At 39.0% G+C, this 18,965-nt stretch overlaps 1 protein-coding gene across 2 annotated transcripts in view; it reads left to right on the top strand.

Moving 5' to 3' along the window:
* cdkl5 (cyclin dependent kinase like 5) overlaps positions 1-18,965 on the top strand; it is a 117,538-nt gene that overhangs the window by 37,681 nt on the left and 60,892 nt on the right. For both annotated transcript variants that reach the window (XM_008107287.3, XM_003218901.4), the window contains exons 4-5: positions 11,519-11,564; positions 15,642-15,778. In XM_008107287.3, coding sequence (XP_008105494.2) covers positions 11,519-11,564; positions 15,642-15,778 — 183 coding nt within the window. The remainder of the gene's footprint in view (positions 1-11,518; positions 11,565-15,641; positions 15,779-18,965) is intronic.

Genomic DNA, 18,965 nt, shown 5'->3' with positions numbered 1-18,965 from the left:
GGAGATCTGACTTCAATAAGTTGAGAGAAATATTGTAAATCCCATTATCAGAAATACTTGAAGGGAAAGGGTGTGAGCATCTTAAAGACAAGGTATTTATGGCACAATCACACACAATTCAAGTGACTAAGAAAGGTGGAAGGTATCTGAAGATACCAGGTGGATGTATAAAGAACTTTCAAATGAGCTGAGATAGAAAAGGGACATGTTCAAGAAATGAAAGAAGGGAGAAATCACCAAAAAGGAATAGAAATATATAGCCAGTAGCTGTAGAGAAAAAGTCAGAAAAGCTAAAGCTTGGACTGAACTCATGATTGTTCAAAGGGTGGATTTTTTGTTTGTTTGTCAATACCAGGAAATTTTCAGCAGACCATTAAAAAGATGATCTATAAGAGGGATTCTGTGATTACTAAAATGATATAGTTCTTTAAAACCATACCATGCCAGGCAAATCTAATTTCTCTTTTTAAATAGAGTTACAAGCTTGGTTCATCAGGGAGTCTCATGGATATAGTAAACCTTTATTTCAATAAAGTTTTTGACAAGGTTTCTGGGCTAGACAGTACTAATGTTAGGTAGATTTGTAACTGGTTAAAGGACAGAATTCAAACGGTACATATACACTGTCAGGGCCATAGCCAGCAAAAATTTTGGGGGGGGGGGGAGTTTGAAATTTCAGGGGGAGGGGGTTGAACCCCTACCCCCCCCCCCCCCTGGCTATAGACCTATTAATATCTGCTTGAAATAGTGCCTGGAGGGACTCTTAATTTTTTTGCGTCTCATAGACTTAGCATGGAGATTTGGCTAACCAGTTAAAATTCATGAGTAAACCAGGTTTTTTTTTTAACCTGAAAAATTTCAGGGGGGGGGGTTGAACCCCTACCCCCCCCCCCACGGCTACAGGCCTGTACACTGTTGAATTAATACAGTTTGACACAGCTTTAACTGTCAGTTGAACTGCAGTTTTGCAAGGCCTTTAACCTTGTGCCAAAAAATGTCACTGCCTCACCAAACCGCAACTCCCATGGTTTCATAGCATTGAGTCATGGCAGTGAAAGAGATATCAAGCTGCATTAATTCTACAGTATAGATGCACCCAAATAATACAGTAGAGTCTCACTTATCCAAGCCTCGCTTATCCAAGCTTCTGGATAATCCAAGCCATTTTTGTAGTCAAGGATTTCAATATATCGTGATATTTTGGTGCTAAATTCACAAATACAGTAATTACAACATAACGTTCCTGCGTATTGAACTACTTTTTCTGTCAATTTTGTTGTATAACATGATGTTTTGGTGCTTAATTTGTAAAACCATAACCTAATTTGATGTTTAATAGGCTTTTCCTTAGTCCCTCCTTATTATCCAAGATATTCATTTATCCAAGCTTCTGCCGGCCCGTTTAGCTTGGATATGTGAAACTCTACTGTACTTGACTGGTACCTCCTTATCCTGGAAAGAACAGACTAGTCAGTGCCAGGGCTTAGTCCTTGCCCAATTGGTTATCATATCTATTAATGATTTGGATGATGGAATAGAGAGCATAGTTTTAAAATTTGCAGATGGCACCAAATTATGGTTGATGTTGCTAGTACCATAAGGAGAGGACTAGAATTAGTGTTCAGATCAAGGAATGTAAATACAGTAGTACATTTCTTCTCAGTTTCGAGCAGATACTTTGGACAGTCCTGGGTTGAAATGTCCCAGAAGGTTGTTGATAAGATGGAATGAGTTCATTGAAGTATGACCAAGATCATTGGGGGTCTGGAAGTCATATCCTATGAGTAATGGCTTAGGGTACTGGGAATGTATAGCTTGGGGAAGAGGAAAAAAAAATTGGGGGGGGGTGGGGAAGTGATGGGATAGCCATTTTTAAATATTTGAAAAGATGTCATGCTGATGAATGGAGCAAATTTATTTTCAGCCCCTCCAATCATGAACCATCAGATTCAAATGTTAAGAAAGGAGATGCCACCTAAACATTAGGAAGAACTTCCAGGGAGTGATAGCGATAGAGTAATTTCATTACGTTTTGGATACTCCTTCAGACAATAGTAGGGTTTTTATCTGACATGAATCAACTTAAACTATTTCAGGTTAAAGTACAGTAGAGTCTCACTTATCCAACATTCGCTTATCCAATGTTCTGGATTATCCAATGCATTTTTGTAGTCAATGTTTTCAATACTTCGTGATTTATCTATTTATTTCGTGTCAAAAGCATTGGTACAGCAAATACATTTCAAATAATGGAATATCACTTCGTGATATTTTGGTGCCAAATTCGTAAATACAGTAATTACTACATAGCATTACTGCATATTGAACTACTTTTTCTGCCAAATTTGTTGTATAACATGATGTTTTGTGCTTAATTTGTAAAATCATAACCTAATTTGGTGTTTAATAGGCTTATTCTTAATCTCTCCTTATTATCCAACATATTTGCTTATCCAACGTTCTGCTGGCCCATTTATGTTGGATAAGTGAGACTCTACTGTAATATAAAATAATATTTCATACTACTTTAACCCGTAAGTCAGTTTCTGGGCTATTTATTGTTTGAAAATACATTCCCCTTGGCATAAAATGGCCGGGTGGGACCATGCACATTTAAGAGGAAAATATTTTGCTAGTGGGCCTCAGAGCCACAAAAACAGCCTTGTGTGCAACATGCAGGTTACACCTTCCCAGCCTATGCTCTAAAAATATGCCAGAACTTGAAAATGTTCAGGGAAGTACATCAAAGGTAATGAGGGTTCTTCTAAAGCAGGTATGGCAAACGTTTTTGCCTTGGGGGCCACATTGTGGGCCCAACCGAGTGGGCAGGTCCAAGAGGGAGGGCAACCTGGCACGCCCTGGGTGGGACGGGCCCGGGAGGGAGAGGGCCTGTTAGAGGGTGGAGATAGGAGTGGGCAGGGTCATCCTCAGGTTGTCCTCCTGACATAAGGATGGAGCTGCTCACTCAATCCTTATGCTGGTGGAAAATGAGACATGTGGCGACTGCCCCGATTATCCTCCTGCATCCTCATCCCACGCCCTTCGGGTTGTCATCTTGCCATTATGCTGTGAGGAGAGGAAGACAGGCGATGGCCAAGAATGCTCCAGAGGTCTCTCAGGCGCTGCATGCCTTCCTCGGGCCGTCCTCTTAGCATAAAGACCGGGCCGCTCACACCATCCTTATGCCGGGAGGAGGATGGGACAGACGGTGGCTGAGAGCTCTCCAGAGGGCTCTCAGCTGCTACATGCCTTCCTCCCCCGTCCGTACTTCATAAGGATGCAGCGGACCATCATGTCCTGATGCCAAGAGGAAATAGAAAATGAGGAGGGCCTGAGGTGTGCGCCCAGGTGTCCGCATCTGGCCCCCAGGCCTTAGTTTGCTAATGTCTGTTCTAAAGGAATAAGGCACTTTTTGTCAATACAGTCTGTAAAGTTAAAGCATTTCATGTGGAAATAGGGTTGAGGATATCATTACAAAAACCTCTAAAATATATTATATTTTAATGATGCAGCTTTTCAACTGAAATTCCAGAGCCAAGCTCTGAAAGTTATAGAAAAGTTGAGAAGAATATAGAATTGCCCTCTTTGTGTACCCTAGGCATAGACCATCCCCAGGGCTGATTATGACACTAATAAAATCAGACTCAGAACTACATTGAAATAAATCCAGATTATCAGTTTGATCCAAGAATTGCACAACTTCTACCTGCTCAGAAAACTTGGCCAAGAAGGAAATAATTTTCTTTGAAATGACAACAAAAGGAAGCAGATGAGAAGGAACTAATTCATCCTGTTTAAACAAAGCTATGTGCAGCATGTTTATGTTGGAATACATTCAGATTCTGGTTTTAATTATTTGGAATGGTTACCTAAGAAGATTTGGATTTTTATGTTTTGCAAACATGGGCCCTTCCAAAATCCATTTTATTTCTTAAATGAAAAAGGAGAGATTAAAGCTGTTAGTATAGTCTAAAATACAGAACCATAAGAGTTAGCTACTTCATCAATCATCCTATCTGACAATCTTTATACTAATAAGTATTCTAATTGAAATGCATCAAAATCCATCAAAAACTATTTAGCTTGTTATGTGAAATGTAAGACTTCTTACCATACACTGATTTTGCTTCAAATAAAGAGTAGCGTGTTTTTCCCAAATGAGGTTTTCTTCCTGTACAGTTCTTCAAGGCTTACTAACTGACTGGTGCTTATTAGCAAATTCTGTGCTTATTTCTGGCTTCTAACTTTATGCACTTTGCTGATAATGTAGGAGTGTATTAAACTTGGGTTTGTTATCCAGGACTAATCACTTGTATTTAATTGTGAGTCATGTGACTCCTTTGTACAGTTAAAGAATAAAAGAAAAATAAGTATATGAATGCCACAAAATATTCCAGACAAATAATCTTATAGAATATTTAAAGCCACAATTTATAAAACCAAGTTCTACAACCTAAATTCAGAAGTGATAAAGGACAACAGAGTTTGAACAGCTTTTTATTTTAAGATGACAATTGAAATTTTGTGTGACTTAGCTAATTAGATTATGTTTTTGAGAGTAGGCTGTTATGGAAATTTTTATGCTGAGCTTCCCTGCTGCACAAGACAAAGCAGACACCGAGTTTTTAAAGGATTAGGTTCAAACAAAATGAAGAGGAAGAGGAGGAAGAAAATCAGATTTGGTCAAAAATACTCCTTGATATATTCTACATAGAAAAGCAAGGGAGTTTAAACAGAAAGAGCGAGAATTAAGTGGAGAATATTTATTTTGGTTATTGGGGAGAAGATCTGTGGAAAGAAAACCCCTTGATATCAAGGACTGAATATGCCAGGTATCTGAGACAGTTTTTTTTTATATAAAAAAATCCATTCAATTTAAAAAAAAAGGTTTCAGATGTCTTCTATTATATTTTGTTCTTTTTGTTTCAGGTTTCTTCTTTATCTCCCAGGACTCTATGCCCTACCCTCTTAGTACTAAGTACTAGGCTTGTGCACGGATCTGTTTTCAAAAAAAGTATTTGGCTGGTTCGGTTGGTTCAGATGCCTGTAATGGCATGGGTTCCACCCCCAATTTTTTTCGGCCACAACAAAACAGCGTCTGTCGAAAACCCGGCTGCTTTCAGTTTCGGTTATGAGGAGAAAGGCAGCCACTAGAAGGGAATGGATCCCAGAAAGGTTTATTTCTTCAACCTTTGCCTCAAACCCAAGTCTCCTCTAAATACAGAAGGGAAAGGATCACAGGAAGCAGGATTTCTTAAGCCCTTACCTTAAACTTGGGTCTCCTCTAAAGTGAGATGGGGAAAATCGCAGGAAGGGGTGTTTCTCAAGTCCTCACCTTAACCTGGGTCTCCTCTAAATACAAAAGGAAAAGGATTGCAGGGTTTTCTTTTTATATATATATAATTTTTTATTGAAGTTTCAGATATTAAATACAGCGAAAGTGTGAGAACATTTTTTTTGATAGAAAAGGTGGGTGAAAAGATAGTATAGATCAAGAATAAAAAGAAGAAGAAAAAATACCCACACCCATAGTTCATCCTGATCCAAAAAGAAAAGAAAGAAAGAAAGTAAAAAAAATTAAGTAAAAAGTAATTGGAAAGGGGGTTTCTTAAGCCCTTTCGTTAAACCTGGGTCTTCTCTAAAGAGAGAAGGGAAAGAATCTCAGGAAGGGGGGTTTCTTAAGCCCCTGCCTTAAACCTTGGAACGCCCCCCCCCCCATTGCTGCCAATGGGCCAGATTGAAAACAAATCTTTCAGTTTCCTGGATCGAAAATGGATTTGTGTCCTCCCGTATAATGAATCTGAGCCCCCACTGAAATCCGGGACACTGAAACGGATCAAGGTTTACCCAGATTGCACAAGCCCCGAGTCCCTTCAAGGGGATAGGACGATATATAAATAAAATTTTATTATTATATTATTACTAAGTATGGAGCCCCAGGTGGCACAGCGAGTTAAACCTCTGAACTGCTGAACTTGCTGACTGAAAGGTTGGCGGTTCGAATCTGGGGAGTTGGGTGAGCTCCCACTGTTGGCCCCAGCTTCTGCTAGCAGTTCAAAAACATGCAAATGTGAGTAGATCAATAGGTACCACTCTGGTTGGAAGATAATGGTGCTCCATGCAGTCATGCCGGCCACATGACCTTGGAGGCATCTATGGACAGCTTAGAAATGGAGATGAGCACAAACCCCCAGAGTCGGACACAACTAGACTTAACGTCAGGGGCAAACCTTTATCTTTACCTATTCTAAGTACTGCATTCTCCTTAGCAAATTATAAGTCTTCTACTGAAGAGGAGTGATAGAAAATCAGTTTTTTGAACAGTATGCATGGGAGGAACAGCACATTTGTTGTTATTACATGACTTGAAGTAGTTTCTGACTTACAATACCCTAAGGTGATCCTGCCATGGGGATTTCTTGGTAAGATTTGCTCAGAATGGGTTTGCCTTTGCTTTCCTTAGACACTGAAAGAATGTGACTTGCCCAAGGTCATCTGATTGGTTTTCATGGCTAAGCAAGGGTTTGAAGGCTGGTTTCTAGTGATGTAGTCCAATGCCCACACCACTACACAGTGGCAATACATTATAGGATAATAAGAGTTATTCAGAACATAACATAACATAACATAACAGGATGGCTATCCAAGAGGTCCTTTAATATTTTCTGGTAAGCTGGATCCATTTGGGTTGCTGTGAGTTGTTTGGCCATGTTCCAGAAGCATTCTCTCCTGATGTTTCACCCACATTTATGTCAGGCATTCTCAGAGGTTGTGAGATATATTGGAAACTAAGCAAGGGAGGTTTATATATCTATGGAAGATCCAGGGTGGGAGAAAGAATTGTCTGTCTGAGGCAAGTGTGAATGTTGCAGTTGGCCAGATTAATTAGCATTGAATGGCCTTGCAGCTTCAAAGCATGGTTTCTTCCTGCCTGGGGTAATCCTTTTTTGGGAGGTGTTAATTAGCCCTGATTGTTTCTTGTCTGGAATTCTCTGCCTTCTGAGTGTTGTTTTTTGTTTACTGTCCTAATTTTTGAGTTTTTAAATACTGGTGGCCAGATTTTATTCAGTTTCATGGTTTCCTCCTTTCTGCTGAAATTGTCCACATGTTTGTGGATTTCAATGGCTTCTCTGTGTAGTCTGACATGGTAGTCATTAGAGTGGTCCAGCATTTTTCTGTTCTCAAATAATATAATCTGCCCAGGTTAGTTCATCAAGTTTTCTGCTATGGCTGACTTCTCTGGTTGAATCAGTCTGTAGTGCTTTTCAAGTTCCTTGATTCATGTTTGGGCAATGCTGCGTTTGGTGGTCCCTATATAGACTTGTCCACAGTTGCATGGTATGTAGAATCCTGCAGGGGTGAGAGGATCCCTTTTGTCCTTTGCTGAACATAACATTTGTTAGATTTTCTTAGTGGGTCTGTAGATAGTTTGTATGTTGTGTTTCTGCATCAGTTTTCCTATGCTGTCAGTGGTTCCCTTGATGTATGGTAAGAACATTTTTTCCTCTGGGTGGAACTTTGTTTTTACTCTCATGGCTTATTCTTGGCCTAACAGCTCTTCTGATGTCTGTGGTGGAGTATCCATTGGCCTGTAGATCCATTTGTTTAAATGTACCTTGTGGTTTGCTGACTGGGATCTAGCTTTTGCACATTTTTTTTGTAGCTACAGACAACATTTTTTTTAGTCAGGAGAGGAAATCTATACACAATTCCTTTAGCTTTGACTCAACCTTCAGAGCTTTAGTGGTGTTCCTGGCAGCTTTCCACACTGCTTCTTCTGGGACAAATTGGATTCTGTAGCCAATATACAAGGAATACTAAGGACAAGATATGCACGTCCAGAAAGCTAGCACATCTCAACGTAACAAATGTAGTCTCTGCTGTTGAAGATGTAGAAAAATACTTAGAGAAATGCAGTTCAGATGAGAACTAATTCTCACTTGAAGGAAAATGTCGAGAAGACAGTCAAAGCAGTTACATATTAAAATGCTCTTTCTTTCCTTGTTTGCATGTGTTTTGCCACCCAAGGTTGTAAAAATGGAGTTGGTGCTAGGTATCTGTGTTGAGTATCGAGCTCGTGGACTATCACAGTTGTGCCACATGCAGAACTGCTGGTGTGAGGGCTCCTTTTTCTCACTGCATTTTGACTTTGGTGGGAGAGAAGATCCCTACATCAGGTGTAGGGCTATTCTAAATTACACAAACAAGGTATGATTGTAAAGCAAAGGGCATAGGAGAGAATATGTGTGCTTCTTTCCTTGCTGCCTCTGTTTTTCCCCATTTCATCCATCTTGTTGGCACATTTGTACTGACAGACAGTACTGCTAATGTATCTTGGATTCTACCTGTACATTTCTCATGTTGTTGGTGTTATATTATATTTCACTAGCACATTAGGGTATTTCTTGAGTTCTACTATGATTCTTTAGCTGGTAAAATAGTGTATGATTGTAGCACATAGAGTTCAATCAGAATGCTTTCAGGGCATCTATATGTGGGTGGCACATTGTACCTGAGAAATAAGGGTATGATTTGCCTTTATAAATTTCAGGACCACATGAAACCTTATGAGAAAGTATTTAAAATTATCATTAAAGATACAATTTGCATTTAGTACTGTCAGGATTGTATGAATGCTTACATTAAAGCTTTTCAAATTGCTAAGATTATTGAAAAGTTACTGCCTTGCTTGCCAATACGCCAGCTTTTGTAGCTTGCATCTTAATGAAGTGCCAAACTATTCTCCTGAAACCAATTAACATTTATAGCAAATATGGAATGTTGCCATGTTTATGTAAAGAGTAATTCTCATGCAATGCCATCTGTATCTTGCTGTTACTTTATCAGAAACAAGCAACAACATAATTTCCTGTAGTTTTTATGTTTCGGGGTTTTTTAGGAGTAGTAATTGGAATGGCATCATTTGTTTACCACTTTCAAAATTGTATATATTTTGTTCTTTGGTGATGGAGCCTCTTTATCTCTAGTATTGGCATTGCAAAGACAACCAGCCAAAACATACATGCACAGATAAAACCCATGCACAAACTGTGGGAGTTACGTTCTGTTCGCAAGCTGTGTGACTTGAAGAGTCTCACTATTAAAAATCTAGGTTCCTCACATAGAGAGGAAGGCCCTGATGAGTGGTTGATTTTTACTGATAATATGAATTGTATCATTTATTGGAAATAAGTGTAAAATAAAGCATCTCCAAAAGTTGTACCCAAAGAATCTTTAATGAAAGAGGAAGCTGGCTGCTGGAGATTTGTTGTGGGTCATATGTGGCCTGGGTGCATGTATGAATTGATTTTTTGTAACTAAGATTGAAGTTAAAAAAGAAGCCAAATTCCTTGAGATGGCAAATTGTGGATTATGATTGCAATAGAAAATTTAATTGGAGAACTACATATAGGTTATTCTCTCAGATTCTGCAGTTGGAAAGCTGCAGGGTTTTTTTGAAATTGAACTAACTGCTGCAAGATAGCAGAGTGTTTATTTTATATAAGTAGTCACTCTTGTCTGAGCATGCATATGGCAATGAATGCTTATCATAGAATATTAATCTTTGTAATTTAAAGGAGTTAATTTTGTGCCAGATTTAATTGCACTATTTGAAAGGCAATGTATATATTACATGTCTCTGAATGTTGCTTGGTTGTATGGAGTTATTTTCTGTTTAAAACAACTTTGTACAGGCAGTCCCCAAGTTGCGAACAAGATGGGTTCTTTAGGTTTGTTCTTAAGTTGAATTTGTATGTAAGTCAGAACAGGTACATTATTAAGTGTAACTCCAGCCAAATATATATACAGTAGAGTCTCACTTATCCAAGCAGAACCTTGGATAAGCGAATATCTTGGATAATAAGGAGGGATTAAGGAAAAACCTATTAAACATCAAATTAGGTTATGATTTTACAAATTAAGCACCAAAACATCATGTTAGACACCAAATTTGACAGAAAAAGTAGTTCAATACGCAGTAATGTTATGTTGTAATTACTGTATTTACAAATTTAGCACCAAAATATCATGATATATTGAAAACATTGACTACAAAAATGCCTTGGATAATCCAGAACCTTGGATAAGCGAGTCTTGGATAAGCGAGACTCTACTTTGTGTTTGTGTATGTGTGTATGTATATGCTTTGGATAGCATAGGGAAGGGTTAACACCCCTGTGATTTTTATTTTGCTATCTGTGCCTCTGTTTAGAAGATTTCACCTCACTTTCTGTCCCTGTGATTTTGAAAATTTTGGATTTTGAAAATTTTGGCTTGCAGTGAAAACAAGGATTTGTGAAAAAGCTTCAATGGCGACGCCTTTTCCCCATGATAATTCTTTCAGGGGTGAATTTCTCTTCCAAGTGATAGATTTCTCTCCTTTCCTGTTGTCTCACCCTTATTGAATTGTTTGTAGGTCAGATGTTTGTTACTTGGGGACTGCCTGTATTGTATTTTCAAGGTTCACGTGGACTTGCATACAGAACCTATTTTGAATTCAACTTGAGACTGGGTTCTATAACCTGGATGACAACCACAAACTTTATGTAGATTTTAAGATGTCTGCCATGAGCTTCTAATGAGTTATGGTTACCCTTTCTTTTTATTTCAAGAAAGACCCCATGGTCTGGGGAATTTGGCTTTTCTTTTTCAAAGTCATCACTGTAATTTAGATTACAATTAAAACAACCCTGGTGAATTATAGCTGCCATAGAACAAAACATTCACTATTATAAATAATATTATACAGTAGAGTCTCACTTATCCAACGTAAACGGGCCGGCAGAACGTTGGATAAGCGCATATGTTGGATAATAAGGAGAGATTAAGGAAAAGCCTATTAAACATCAAATTAGGTTATACTTTTACAAATTAAACACCAAAACATCATGTTATACAACAAATTTGACAGTAAAAGTAGTTCAATACACAGTAATGCTACATAGTAATTACTATATTTACAAATTTAGCACCAAAATCTCACTATATATTGAAAACATTGACTACAAAAATGTGTTGGATGATCCAGAACGTTGGATAAGCGAGTGTTGGATAAGTGAGACTCTACTGCCATATATTCAGAGTTTGAGATGGAGCATAGTAAAAAAGGCCCAAAGTTTAAAACAATTTAAAAGCAACTTAGATAGTAAGAACTGTTCAGCATAATCAAATTATAATGCTCCAGTAGATAACAATAAAGCTAACATCACTGAGCCCCAAAAGCTTGAACCAACAATGTTTATATTTAGCACTGGAATGAGATCAGTGTTTCTGGCATCAAGGCCAGGAGAGTCCACAATTTGACAGGTCCAAGAGGGTATTTTCCCCATCTGTTCCTTAGCCATACAGTATATGAGAAGGGTGAGAAGGGCGGGATAGAAATGATGGAAATAATAACTAACTAACTAAATAAATAAATAAAACAAAGCCTAATATTAATTGAAACTATTTGTTTGTTGGGTAAGTGGAAATTATTGCTCTTTTGGAGAAACAACTTATTTTACTGTTTATTTTTCAGGAAACACATGAAATTGTGGCCATTAAGAAATTCAAAGACAGTGAAGGTAACTTTTCCACATTTGTGTATGAGAATGTATTTGTAATAAACTTAGTTAGTTTTGTGTCTTAAGATAAACTTTCTTTATTTTAATGTAATTTACACTGAACATTGATATTTTTCTGAGATTAAGAGAATAATCTACAAGAATAAAAACATTATTGAGTGTCAAAAGGGAGGCATTGTGGTCTTCCAAGATTTCTTGAGATAATGCTTCTTGAGATAGTGTTGAAGTAGTGTTAAAACTGGAAGCTTCAGAAACTGTGGACATGTTCTTGCTATTTTTGTTATCTAGGCTCTCTCAAAACCAAAGACTTTGTGTTCAGAAAAATAGATTACAGTTTTCATTTACCATTCTGTTTTATCCTGGCATATGTTACATAGACTTTCTGGATGATTTATTCCATACGGAAGAATTTTTAAAAATTTTATGCCTAAAACGAACTCTGTAGATGCTTCTGGTTTAGTATACAGTTTTCACATGCTTTGTTAAAAAGCACAGAAGTCTCTATTTTGTAGGGAGATTTTCTGTGGCACTAGCATAAAGTATTTGTTATAAACTAAGCAACATTCTTTAAATGTTGCAGGACTTTCCGGATGATCTATTTGTTGCATGTCACGGAGCATGCTGTGCTACATGACCCACTTTATGCTGCATATTCTGTTGCCAAAGTATGAATGAGGAAAAAGCAGACCACATAGCTGAACTGTGAATCGTCTTGCAGTTACTGAAAAAGCATGAAAAGAGTTCTGGGATATTCTGGGAGATAGTCTAGCCCTTTTAAAAAGATATGAAGTGTTATTTTCCTTTTGCCTCCTACATACAATAAGAGCTGTCAGGTGGCAAAATGCAAAGCTTTTTTAAACATCTCTATGCCTAATATATCATAAATCCACCACACTGGCTGACAGGAATGTGAAAAACTACTGCTCTTTGTCCTGGTTCTCTGTTGAAAAACGTATTGTCCAATAAAGGCAACAGCACTTAATGAGTCAAGAACAGATATGTGTCATTGGTGCTCAGTTGATAATATTAACTCTACATCTTTTGAATCATTTTCAAGACTGTACATCTCTTTTATCCAATACCATTTATCCTAAATATGCATATGTATTTGTATAGTGCTGGGAGAGAATGCAATAATACTCCAGTTAGTGCATTCAGTGCTGTTGCAATTAAGGTATGAAAAAATAGATTGAAAATTAGTTTTAAAATGTAGATGGACTCATCCATGGGTTAGTAGTGAAACCAGCTTATGCTGCTGCTAGGTCAATGAGCTCTGTGGTCCCTGCCACTTTGAGTGCTTGAGGGGTGGCGGTGGCGGCTGGAGCGACAAGGGCCAGCCAGATGCCTTGTCCCTCTACCCTTCATTCCTGCAGGAACTGGTGCTTACAATACACTCCACATTTTGCGGAGCCACTTTCACATCAGATTTGGGATATACTTGGATCTGCTGCAGCACATTTTATGGCTTAAGTCAGATTTCCCTGCAACTTTTTTAATGTGCTGCAATGTGAATTAATAGTATGCAGTTTGTGATTGCCATAGTTTCAAGTTGTCTTTAAACTACATTATGCTGTCTGTGTAGAAGCCATTGGCTTTTGGCCCAGGTTTTTAAGGGAGTTGATTGTCTGACTAAGATTTCTATGGTATATAGGATACTTCTCTCCTTGCTTTCAGATAGGGCAGTGTTCTGGAACTGTGGAAGAGAAGGGTTTAGAACAGTGGCTCTCAAGCAGGGGCGGTTCAACCATTAGGCAAAGTATGCGGTTGCTAAAGGCGGCATCCTCTAGGAGGCGCCTAGGGGGCACTGTTGAGGCACCTCTGCCCAGGCGTGGCTTTCCTGCCTCTGCGGCCGCGGCCTGGCCTGGCCTCCGTAGTGGCTGGGCCACTAAGGCAGTTAAAAGTGGTGTGGAGGTGCCTTCACTTTAAAGCAGAGGTGCAGAGTCACTTCCTTCAAGTGCTTCCCAAGCTTCGGTGGTGACACAGGTGTTTTGGACTCCAGTTCCCACCAACCCCAAGCATCAGCCCAAGCAATGAGGCTGTTGGGAGTTGAAGTCTCCTCCCTTGGGGCATGGCCTGAGGAGGAGTCCACTCAAATTCGGGCATGGCAGCCGCAGCTTTCTCAGCACTGGCGAGGAATGGTGGGTGGCGGCGTGGAAAGCGGGGGCCAGGGCGACGGGGGCGCCTATGGAGCGGCTAAGGTGGGCAGCTCCTTCAACCGATGGCGCTTCCTGCAGCAGCCCCAAGTCCTCGCCCGACTCAGCGCCATAAGCTGGGACTGTTCGGGAGGGTGTTGAAGGAGTTCTCCGAGTGCTCCCGGGGAGGGCTGAGGTGCGGCCTCCTGATTGGTTGCTTCAGATACCTGGGCTTGAGGGAGGGAGTCACCGGCCCGAAGACTTTCTGAAACTCCCAGGATTTTATAGCATTGAGTCATGGCAGTTAAAAGTGCTGCCAAGTTGCATTTGTTTACTTCACAGCAGGCATAGGCAAACTTCTGCCCTCTGGTTGTTTTGGACTTCAACTCCCACAATTCCTAACAGCGAGGGGCAACCATGAAAACTATTTGCTCTACTATCTGTGGCAGGCACGGGGCAAACTTCGGCCCTCTGGGTGTTTGGACTGCAACTCCCACAATTCCTAACAGCCGATAGGCAGTTAGGAATTGTGAGAGCTAGAGTCCAAAACACCCGGAGGGCCAAAGTTTGCCTCATGCCTGATCTAAGGCAAACTGTTGGCATAATAAAGCATACTGGGTTCAAGTTAACTAGCAAAGAAAGTGGGATGGTGATCATACAGGTAGTCAAGGCTCTTCTGGACTCTTGGACCGGTTCTTAAACACGCTTCCTGTATTCCAAGTAGACTGAAACATACTTGTGGATTATCTGCCTTGATATTCTGGGTTATATGGCTGTGTGGAAGGACCCTCAGGGCTCTTCCACACAGCCATATAACTCAGAATATCAAAGCAGAATAACCCACAATATCTGCTTTGAACTGGGTTATCTGAGTCCACACTGCCCTATATCCCAGTTCAATGTTTGGTGCTAAATTCACAAATATAGTAATTCCTACATAATATTACCATGTATTAAACTGCTTTTTCTGTTGATTTGTTGTAAAACATGATGTTTTGGTGCTTAATTTGTAAAATCATAATGTAATTTGATGTTTAATAGGCTTTTCCTTAATCCTTCCTTATTCTCCAACATTTTCGCTTATCCAACGCTTTTATTTTTCAGTGATTGGTTTTGGGGGGGGGGCACCAAAATTCTGTTCGCTTACACTTGAAAATTACCTAGGGCCGGCCCTGCTCTCAAGGTGTTTTGTCCAACTGCCAAAATACCCAGTCAGTTTACCAGCTGTTAGGATGTCTGAGAGTTGAAATCCAAAACATCTGGGGACTCATAGGTTGAGAACCACTGGTCTAGGAACTGTTGAGAAAAAACTATTGGAGGAAGAGGTGATGGAGTGGAAGAAGTTGATTTAGGAAGGTTCAGACATCCCTACTGTGCTATAGAAGCACTCTCCCAAATTGCTCTCTGACTTATTCCTCTTGATGTAGGCAATTAACCTTTTGATGAAAGTTTACATTTTTATTCCATGTCTGAGACTATTTCATGTGTTGTTCATTTGCAGTAAAGTATGGTATTGGATAAAGATCAGTACTATTCTCAGTGATATTTTAAGTCATCTTTTCACGAAGAAAAAGTAGTAGTCACATTCCAGCAGAGAGAAAAATTAAAAAATTACTTGTAAAAGAAAATCACTAGACAAATTTGTTCAGAGCCAGCCAAACAGAAGAAAAGTGGGGTTATTTTTTTTTCAAAACACATCCTGTCTGTTTAAATTAATTGGTTCAGGTATTCTACAGCCATTTCAGTCATGGCTTTCACATTATAGTTTTCATATTATGGCTTAAGAGTAAAACAGTCAAAATACTTACTATTTTATGTTGTATGTTATGAAACATTCTCAGTCTTGTGCCTGTTGTAAGTATTTGATGGGCTCTTCTGTACTATTGGTGCAGGGGTGTCTTTCAAACATGATAGTATATTTTACCAATGTTTCTTTAACTTTCAGAAAATGAAGAGGTCAAAGAAACTACTTTACGAGAACTTAAAATGCTCCGTACTTTGAAACAGGAGAACATAGTGGAGCTAAAAGAAGCTTTCAGAAGGAGAGGGAAACTATATTTGGTATTTGAGTATGTAGAAAAGGTAAGTTCTTTATTTAGAAGGAAAAGAAGTTAATATTCCTTCCCACAAGTGGTGAAAAAATGAATTTATGTAAAAAGAAATTAGCATTCACAGCTTTGATTCCAACAGAAATTGTACTACTAAGTCCTGAAATCATTAATTTGTGACATCATGTGAAGGTGCTTTTATTTTACCATGTTTTTAATTATTAGGAAAAAAATGGCCAGAAATGAAAATGGAAACCAGACTAGACTATCCTATTGGGGCAAGCTAGATTTACCCACTCCCTATTGCAGGGGTCCCCAAACTAAGGCCCGGGGGCCGAATGCGGCCCTCCAAGATCACTTACCTGGCCCCCGCCCTCAGTTTTATAATATAATATTGTATATCATTTTTAATAATATAATAATTGTATATACATATAATATTGATAATAATATTATAATGTTTTTGTCAAGAGTCAGACGCCAATTAACGAACAAAACAGTTTATTCAGGAGATAGGCCAAAAAGTAAACATAAACACAGAAGATGGCTTTAAACACTTAACTATCAGTGTTTAAAAGCAGTCCAAACAAAAATATATATCAAAAGTATGTTTTAACAAGCCAACCGGATTATCCACGCAAATTATTTAGATAAAACTAAAAAGGTGCTTCCATTCAGCTTCTAAAACAAATTGAGTTGGCTTAGAAAAATAGACAAAACAAACAAGGACTTGAAACCTTCCAAAAACCTTCCAAGAGCTACAATTAGTAGCTAAACCTGGAACTCCAAACAGGAAAACAAAGCCAGGGAAAACAAACTTAGAGCCGGTGCAAAAGGCACTGTGGGTCCAAGCCCTTTCTGTTGCAAACAGCCGGCTCTGGGGATTTAAAGGGACAGTTCTCAAAAGAATCACCAAACTGGTCTGAGGACAAATAAACTGGAACCGCAGCAAACTGCTTCAAAGATGCAGATAATGCCAGGAGCTCCTAGGAAAAGGTGAAGAGGCGTCGTCAGGTTGATCCAGGGTCAGGACAGGAGACAGCAGCAGGGTCAGGAGGGCAGGCCAGTAGTCAAGAGCCGTGGGTAGACATCAATCAAAGGGCGAAGGCAGAAGCAAGGTCGAGTTCCAGTCCAGGGTCCAAAAGGGTGCAGTCATCAAAACCAGGTCCACGAAATGGCACAAAGAGCCAAGGCAACGAAGGTAACAGCAGATCAGAAGCAAAGTCCCAGTCCAGTCTTCTTGAACGAACAGAAATCCCAATGGCGCTTCAGCAACACCTTGCCACACGCAAAGTGAAGTGACCAAACATTCCCAATTTATTCCCCTTCCTCTTGGGTGTCCAAACACCTACACCCAAACAGCAGGTGTCCCGGATCTTACTCAGAGTCAGAACTCCACACAGCTAGGGCTCGTGGATCAGGCATGCCTAATTGCTCGTCGGAGTTCCAATCATCCTGCCCACACTCAACCCCATGCACACTTAAAGATCCATCCTCCCTTCTCCAAGCAGCCCAAGTGGGATCTGCTCCTGAAGATACCCAAGGTTCAGTAGTATCCATAGGCCCCAATTCCCCAGACATCTCCGGTGGCCGTGCCCATTCAGTGCCCACTTCCTCAGCCACCACCTGTTCACCAGCATCCATTTCTTCCCCAAACTCCCCATCTGAATCTTCCTCAGAAGATTCCCCATTAAGCTCTCTAATCCTTTTCCTGCGCAACTCCTCCAATGAGCCCTCCTCGCGAGGGTTTTTCCTTTCTCTCCTGATCCCACCACCATCATCCATAGTCCCCGAAGGCGCAGTCACAGCAGTTTTACAATATAATGCTAATAATAATACCATATAATAATATTAATTATATGTTATATATTTCATATAATATTACAGTATAGTGGTATAGTTCAATATACAGTAGAGTCTCACTTATCCAACACTCGCTTATCCAACGTTCTGGATTATCCAACGCATTTTGTAGTCAATGTTTTCAATACATCGTGATATTTTGGTGCTAAATTCGTAAATACAGTAATTTCTACATAGCATTACTGCATATTGAACTACTTTTTCTGTCAAATTTGTTGTATAACATAATGTTTTGGTGCTTAATTTGTAAAATCATAACCTAATTTTATGTTTAATAGGCTTTTCCTTAATCCCTCCTTATTATCCAACATATTCACTTATCCAACGTTCTGCCGGCCCGTTTATGTTGGATAAGTGAGACTCTACTGTAGTAATATATAATGCTAATATTGTGCTATGCTAATAATATAATATATTGTATGTACATACAGCTGCTCTGAGTCCCCATTGGGGTGAAAAGGGCGGGATATAAATGTAGTAAATGAATAAATAAATAATTTTAGACTTAGGGTCTCCCAAAGTCTGAAATGACTTGAAGGCACACAACAACAATCCTAATTAATTGGCGAGAAGCAGGTCCACACTTCCCATTGAAATCCTGATAGGTTTATGTTGGTTACAATAGTTTTCATTTTAAAATATTGTATTGTTCTTTCATTGTTGTTATTGTTGTTTTGCACTACAAATAAGACATGTGCAGTGTGCATAGGAATTTGTTCGGGTTTTTTTCCAAATGATAATTCAGCCCCTCCACAGTCTGAAGGATTGTGGACTGGCCCTCTGCTTTAAAAGTTTGGGGACCCCTGCCCTATTGCTTTCCTACTTCTGGGCAAACATCCTTTTTATTAAGGTAGTCCTTTGGAGTTATGTTGAATTGTTACAGAAGGATTGTTAAGCTGGACAGGTATTCTTTTTTGCTTTTATTGATGTGTGTTAGATGTTTTAAAGTGTCTTGAGTTTTTATTCGACTTGATTTGATTTTTTTCTTTTATTTGGTTTTTATTGCTATCTGCATTGAGACCAATTTTGTATTTTTATATTTTTGATTGTATAGTTTTGTAATAAATGGTTTTGTTTGTCATTCCAGGTTCTTCTTGTATAAGAAAAAAAAAGCAAAATATTTATAATTATTCATTATTATGATATTTTTGCTAATGATTCATCTGCTTAATGTAGTCCTAGTAGTGTAGTTTAAATGTGTTTTAAATTTTGTACTAAGAAGATTTTTTAAACTGTATTATATTTTTAAAATGGTATATGCCACCTTAAAATTCTGTGCCGGTGGAAAGGAGGGATATAAGTAAAAAGCATGCGGAAATCTGGACATTGAAAAACATGCTAAACTGTATTTTACATTT

The sequence above is a fragment of the Anolis carolinensis genome, chromosome 3, assembly GCF_035594765.1.
Source record: "Anolis carolinensis isolate JA03-04 chromosome 3, rAnoCar3.1.pri, whole genome shotgun sequence".
Taxonomy (NCBI): Eukaryota; Metazoa; Chordata; class Lepidosauria; order Squamata; family Dactyloidae; genus Anolis; species Anolis carolinensis.
Note: the sequence above shows the minus strand (reverse complement) of the source record. Positions and strands in the feature narration are given on the sequence as shown.